This window comes from Poecilia latipinna, unplaced genomic scaffold (assembly GCF_001443285.1).
Source record: "Poecilia latipinna isolate Pla-1442-1.1 unplaced genomic scaffold, P_latipinna-1.0 Scaffold1469, whole genome shotgun sequence".
Classification (NCBI taxonomy): domain Eukaryota; kingdom Metazoa; phylum Chordata; class Actinopteri; order Cyprinodontiformes; family Poeciliidae; genus Poecilia; species Poecilia latipinna.
In genome coordinates this window covers 132235-139758 of record NW_015114085.1, presented here as the reverse complement: position 1 = coordinate 139758, position 7524 = coordinate 132235, and the positions used below count along the sequence as shown (strand labels likewise).

The following is a 7524-nucleotide window of genomic DNA, read 5'->3' as shown; positions in this document are numbered from 1 at the left end:
ATTACACTAAAACAATTTTATGCACATAGAAGCTGTAAAATTGTAAACGAGACATTTTTACAAAGGTATGCCGTTAAGTATAGTACAGTAGACATTGGCAGACTGATCTCAACACTTTTAAAATAAAGAAGGAAACAAATACTAACAACAAATCTTACAAGGCTTCCAAAGCCAGCTTGTTTTATTTGCCCAGCAGAGGAAGGTTTCTTAATGGAGTCCAATGATTTTATTTCTCTTGGAGGTTTGAGTAAAAAGTTCCTCCTTATGTCATCTGTTAGGTTTTTTATGCACAGGGGAGTTTTTGTACAGTGTTTCTGCTTTCTGCCGCACCGTGAATGGCGGACACAATAATAAACAGCAGAATCTCCAGCTGTCAGGCTGTTCATCTGCAGATACACCTGGTTTCTGCTGTTCTCTCTGGTGATGGTGAACCGGCCTTTCACTGACTGAGAGTAGTAGATGCTGCCACTGTTGCCACTGATTGTAGCGAGAAACTCCAGTCCTTTTCCAGCTGCCTGCCTGATCCAAGCGTTCCAGTGATGCTGAGCAAACCCAGAATACGTGCAGGTCAGTCTCTGGGAGTCTCCAGGCCTTTTCACCATCGGTTCAGACTCAGTCAGAGTTTGGCCATCAGTTCCTGTATATGCAGGTTAATTGTTATCGATTGACGTCTAATGGTTCCGTTCTGCAGAGTCAACAAGTTGGTTAAAAACCTTACTGTCTTACCTGTCCAGTTAACAAACAGGATGAGAAAAGCAAACACAGCCTCGGATCTTATCGTTGTAGGAGTCATTTCTACCTGCTCACTCTGCAGCGAGTTAGTCGCCGATTTACTGCAGCTCTTAAACTCGGAAACAGATAAGTGCAGTAAGTTTGAATTAACTCTTCCCCTTTGAAGAAGAAAAGAAGGGTGTGTGCAAAAATTCAGCAGTACAGAAATAAATTTGAATATTAATGGAAAAAAAAATCACAAAATAATTAACTCCATTCACTTGTGAAACACATTTTATACAATATCAACAGGAACTGATGTTTCCAAGACTCTGATTCTACTAATTATGATTTTCTGATTACAGCGGATGTAAACACAAATTCAAATATTATTAAGTCTCTAAACAATAAAACATAATTGTGATTAATGAAAGAATATGTTTAATACCTGCTCAAAGATTGATATTTTTAAGGTTTTTCTTTCTTTTTTTTTTTTTACTCATACAAATGAGTCTCCCGAAGACATTTAATAAATTCTATTCATATATTGATTATGGCTTTGCATACTTTATTTAAATTTATATTTTTAACCATGTCATGAACTACACTATGAACATAACAAATATTTTAAATATATTCATATGACTCTTGATGTAAAATATAAAGCTCAGATCTTAAGCAGAAATTTTCTTACCAAGACTGAAAAGAGATAAAAGATAAAACACGCTGATAAAAACTAGACAGGGATAATACAAAATGTTGAAGATTTGTCTACTTTGCTGCAGCTAATGAATTAGTTGTTTTTCCATACATTAATATGTTCATGAAAAATGTAGACCAATATAAAATCTGTATTCCACAGCAGGCAGGATAATATCTCTTTCTGTCTTAACAGAAATAAACAGGAAAACTCAAACCACGAAATCAACTGAGGCTTTATTTGTCTGCTCAGTTTGCCAACATCATTGTTGTTTTCTGTCACTGCCTGCTCTGTGAGGAGTTTTTGTACAGCCTCTGTGCTCATATTACCCACTGTGTGTTTCGTGTACAGTAATACACAGCAGAGTCCTCTGGTTTCAGGTTGGACAGTCTAAGATACACCATGCTTTTGCTGTTGTCTCTGGTGATCTCTATGCGTCCTTGAACAATGGTGTCGTAAACAGTTTTACTTGCGTCATACCAAATTGCACCTATGTGCTCCAATGGTTTTCCTGGAGCTTCTCTCGCCCAGTGCATTCCATAGCCACCAAAGTTAAATCCAGATCCTCTACAGGACAGACTGACAGCTTCCTGAGGGTTTTTTACCACTGGAGTGGAAGGAATGGACTCCAGACTCTGGCTGCTAAAACCTGTCACGAAAAGCAGAAATTAAGTTGGACACAAACAATGTGAGGCCTAATATATGTATGACAGTATAAAATCTCACAGGGCAGACAGAGCACTGTCAGGAGAATAGACGGTCCGATCGACATCTTGAAGCTGAAGCTGTGAGTGAAGAACCGTCATTTAATGAAGACAGTCTGTCAGGAGGAGGTCTGAAGCATGACGTCAGCATTTGAATTAGATTTAAAAGGCAAATGTAGCCGATCCAAAAGTCAATAGTTTTAATGTTTTAGATGGATCACAAAATTAATTTCATTGCCTTCTCTTTCTCTCACTCAACATAAAATCATAAATGCATAGACACACATAAAAGCCCATAAAAATATGTATTTTCAGCAAAAAATACTTTTAAAAAAGGTACCAACATTTTAACCACGATGCGTATTGACTCCTTTTTATGAAAAATTAACATGACTATTTAAAACTAATTCAGAGTAACGACAACTTGATCTACAGTTCGTTGCTATATTCTTTATCTGCACAGACGTAATATTTAGACTTTGATAATTATTAATAGTTGGGTATTAGTTCAGCTGTTTGATAGCTGCAGTACATAAAAGCATAATTCACTACTTATATCTTATGTTCTCCATCAAAGCAGACCTTTACCTTATTATTAGACAATTCAGCCAATATAGTCTCATGAAATAAAGTCTGAACCAAGTTTTGGGTTTTTGTTCAGTGTTTCTTCTTTCATGACTACCACCATTTTTCTGCCATTTTCCACCATTTTTAATTCCAAATGTAAGAAAGATTCATGATTAATAGTTAATAGTTATCAGGAAATGACATAGACATCAAATAAATCAACATATCCTATCCTCTGTATTTGAGATATATTGTATGCGTATACTTTGAAAAAAACTAAATTAAAATATCCAATGAGAAGTTAAAAGTTTTCCTCCTACAATATTGTTTTAATTTTTTTGCAATTATTTGTAACAGTTTTTTAGAGCAAGTGTGTTTGTAGTTTGTTTATTGCAACCTTTAGAATTACTATACTTCTTCAAGTGTACACTCTAAAATAACATTTTTCCTTACAAAATATATTCTCCATTAAAAAGCCGTAGCTTTGTTCAGAATTTTGATCTTGTGAGAATTATTCCAGACTAATATCTGTGGATACATTTTTGAACTTGGTTTAATGCGGTTAGTTTTTGTGCAGTGTTTTTGTTTTTTGTGTCACTGTGGATCTCGAACACAGTAATAAACAGCAGAATCCTCCGTCTTCAAGCTGTTCAGCTGCAGATCCACCTGCTGTCTGTTGTTGTCTCTGGAGATGCTGAACCTATTTTTTACTGAATCACGAAAGCCACTGCTAGCACCGTCAGGACTGATCCAACCGAGCCACTCTGGTCTTTTCCCAGCTGCCTGCGTAATCCAGTTAATGTAAGGTTCGCTACTGAACCCAGAAAGTGTGCAGGTCAGAGTGTGGGATTCTCCTGGCCTCTTAACCACTGATTCAGACTGAGTCAGAGTTTGACCATCTGTATCTGCAGAAATGGAAACAATTTGTTAATGTAATCACAAAATAAACATTCTCTTACTTTCTTTCTGCCAAACCTCCAAGATCTTACCAGTTATAATACAAAGCACAGTGAGAAAAACAACCAAATAAATTGTTCTGGTCATTGTAAAAAGTCCCTGGTATGATTTCTTTGGAGCTCAGATGTAAGAGTGAGTCCCTGAACTTTGTTTTGGAACATAAATGAAGAAACTGACTGATAGTTTTGCATTGACTCCTCCTCTAAGAGGAGTAAATCCAGAAGTTCAGAGTTTTTTTTTTTTCTTCATGTGTCATTTTATGGCTTTTCAGCCAAGATCTTGTATCTAGCAGACCAGTTGCATTAATAAAATATAAAACTGTGTTTGTATGACCTTGAAACTTTGGATTATTTGTATGGGCGCACAAGTTTTACTCGTGTGTGTCTGAGAGAGAGCTTGTATTTCCCTACAGATTTTTGAAATTGTCATAAATGTGTGCTTGCATTTAAGGAATGTTTATCTGTAATCACGGTCATCAGTCTATTATGCTGCCTTGTGGTCAACATTGAAACACCTTCTTTAGAGCTGGAGCTCAGCTTCTCCACCTACTTTAAGTCATGTGCTTCCTTCGCAACACAGTTTTTTTTATTTCAATCACAAAAAGTTGGATACACGGTGCTATTGCTGTGGTATCCCACTCTGAAAGCTGTTAGATTAGTCTGTTCTACTTACATTGTTCTAAACTAATCCCATCCATTTCAGAGTGTTTTCTTCAATTGTACCAATTCGGTTGATTCAAGAGGAATTAAAGGTGAGACCAGATCCACTGCATGTGGCCTCATCGGAGTTTTCAAAGAGGAATAACCTTAAGAAGCAAGATCATTTATATAGTAGAGAGAGAGAGCAAGCACAAGTAGAATGAGATTTTTTCTCATCATAAAACTAGAGATATGATTTCTTGTGCTAAAAACATAAAATTTATGAGATCATAAGTCTGAAAACCACAGATATGTGTTCAAAGGAAAGACTGAAAACCTCAGTGTTTTGTTGATGTAGTTAGTTGTTGATTTTAAAAACAGAGTTAAGTCACATAACATGACCACACTAAAATATATAAACCACAAAAATCACCTGTTTATTTATCTGCTCAATATGTGTGGATTTTAATGCTACTGCTGCTTTGTCGCTTTCTTTTCAGTGGGGAGTTTTTGTACAGCCTCTTTGCTCACATTAGCCACTGTGAGGCTGCAGCACAGTGATACACAGCAGAGTCCTCTGGCTTCAGGTTGGACAGCTTCAGATATGTCATGCTAATACTGTTGTCTCTGGTGATTTCAATGCGTCCTTCCACACTGCTGGCATAAACTGTTTTACTTGAATCATACCAAATTGTACCCATCCATTCTAGTGTTTTTCCTTCATGTTTTCTGATCCAGTTCATTCCATATCGACTGAAATCAAATCCAGATCCTCTGCAGGACAGACTCAGAACTTCCTGAGGCCTTTTCACCACTGAGGTGGAAGGAATGGACTCCATGGACTGGCTGCTAGAACCTGAGAGAGGTTCAGAAAGTCAATGAAAGAGAATAAACATAATAAAATCCAAATGAAATAATTAAAGGTAGATTACAATATTGCATTTAAAACAACTCACAAGGCAGACAGATGACTGTCAGCAGAACAAACAGTTTGATCATCATCTTGAAACTGGGAGGAGTGACTGAATGGTTTCCCTCTAAAAAGACAGTCTGACAGGAGGAGGTCTGAAGTATGACATCCTCATTTGTATCATATTATAAAGGCAAATGTGCCAAATATATAAGAAGAAAATCACCATGGCAATTCTTTGAGTTAGAACACATTGTACTTTCTTCTATATTTCAATGTTCAAGAAACTCTATGTAAACATATTTAAATAAAAAATAAAGCAACATTGTCATGTTTTATTTACTTTTAGTGAATATTTCATTTTATTCTCATCACTACATGCTATGAGATTTTCAGTGATATCCTGACGTGTATTCTTGTATTTTTGCCAAAATTGAATAGAATACAAACATAATAATGAAGTTTTGAATTTAAAACAACACATACCAAATGATAATACAATATTTAAATTTTAGCTGTGATTTCCTAAAGTTAAAACCCATTTTATTCCTGAGGCTTTAACCAAGTCCTGCCCAGTCCTTTTTCCTACAGGCTGATGGAAACTCCTCGAAGACTGATGGTCAGACGTTCACCTTACTGCACATCAAGGTCTGGTGTTCACAATTCATACGTGAGGAGGGGGAGATCTATTGGGAGATTCTATTAATCTACGGAAAATTTAATTAAAAGATGAAATGTCTTTAAAAGAAAGTTAGGGAATTCGTTTTCCGTCTTCCTGCACATCTTCTATCGTCAATGGGATATTTAATGTTCATGCTTCAAACATTATAGGAGTTTTTGTGTTATTTGTGTTTGTAATTTTGCTTGTTTACAGCAGGTCTCTCTTGTAAATGGCATATTGGATCTCAAAGAGACAACTTGTATAAATAAAGGGCAAATAAAATAAAATTATATCTAAGTATCTAAGCATATTTATTCTTGTCTTTGATACAGTGAGTCTAGTGCTCATTAATGTAAACTTAACACTATAGTAGTAAATTATTTGTGAAAATATTGAAAATAGAGAAGTTTGACTTTAGTTATAATAAAGTCATAATGGCAAATATCCTCAAAGGCAAACAAAATAAAAGTATTTCTCAAATGTTGACTATGCAATAAATTTGCTACTGATGATGACATTTATTATACAGATGATAAAATGTGATAAGAACATTCTGTAAAATTCTAGAGTCAATTATTTTTAACTTGCTTTGCAATTGTAGATACCTTAACATGTCTACAATGTTAATTCAGATGTAAAAAGATCAGACTGTCCCCAGTGTTGATGTGAAATAGAGGAACTAGTTTTTGTATGACTCTCCTGTCTGTGTACATGATAGTGTGTCTCTTGCACAGTAGTAAACTGCTGTGTCCTCGGTCCTCAGATTGTTCATCTGCAGATAGACTTTACTGCTGGAGTCGTCTCTGGAAATGGTGAATCTGCCTTGGACAGACTGGGAGTAAAAGAAATGGGAACTGCCTGTGTGCACAAAAGCGATCCATTCAAGTCCTTTTCCAGGAGCCTGTCTGACCCAGTTCATGGCATAGCTGCTGAATGTGAATCCAGAGCCTGTACAGGTCAGTCTGTGGGATTCTCCTGGTCTTTTAGTCACTGGTTCAGACTCTGTCAGAGTCTGTCCAGTAACACCTGTCAAAATAAAAAAAAAACAACAACAAAAAAAACATCAATCTGGTGGCACGATTAAAAAGATCATATATTTAGGATGTATATAAATTCACCGGTCATGAAGACAGTTAAGATGGGCTGTTCCTGTCCAACAGCCCATCATGTCAAACTGTGTGTGCATGTCTTCAGGCCTTTCCTGGTGATAAATACAGGTGTTAGGTGTGTTTTGCATTGACTCCTCCTCAGAAACTTTTCAGAGTTACATTTTTCTGCAGTATCTCACTGATAACTGTCTTTATTCTGCCACACTGTCTGTTTAGTTTTTATTCATGGATATAATCTTTTCAGTGAACAAAGGTGTTTTGAATTCAGTATGTTCAAATGCAACTGATATAGCTTTTGTTTTTTATATATATTTCTGCACTAAACACACATATTTCCAGGCAATAGCTGAAAAGAAAACACACACTCCCCACCTATTTCTGGACGATAGCAGAACAAAATATTAAAAATATACTGATGTTACATCAAGCCTAAATAATGGTGTATACAGAGGATCATTTCATAACATGTAACTCCTGTTCCAGGTACATTTTGTTTGGAAACAAAAAAAAAAAGGACATTTGGAAGATAACAGTGAAGAGACACATCAGAGCATAAATTACATTGAT

At 35.9% G+C, this 7524-nt stretch overlaps 1 long non-coding RNA gene and 1 gene segment (V, D, J or C); both read right to left on the bottom strand.

Annotated features, from left to right (window-relative positions):
• Nucleotides 1–1686: 1686 nt before the first annotated feature.
• On the bottom strand, nt 1687–2186 carry LOC106962895 (Ig heavy chain V region 3-like). The segment is given in 2 exon segments: nt 1687–2060; nt 2138–2186. Coding segments are annotated over 2 exon segments (375 nt in total).
• Nucleotides 2187–3361: 1175 nt separating this feature from the next.
• Nucleotides 3362–3772, bottom strand: LOC106962893 (uncharacterized). The gene is made up of 2 exons (XR_001428074.1): nt 3672–3772; nt 3362–3587 (listed from the first exon to the last, which is right to left on the bottom strand). It is a non-coding gene; the product is annotated as an uncharacterized LOC106962893 (long non-coding RNA).
• Between the last annotated feature and the right edge of the window lie 3752 nt (nt 3773–7524).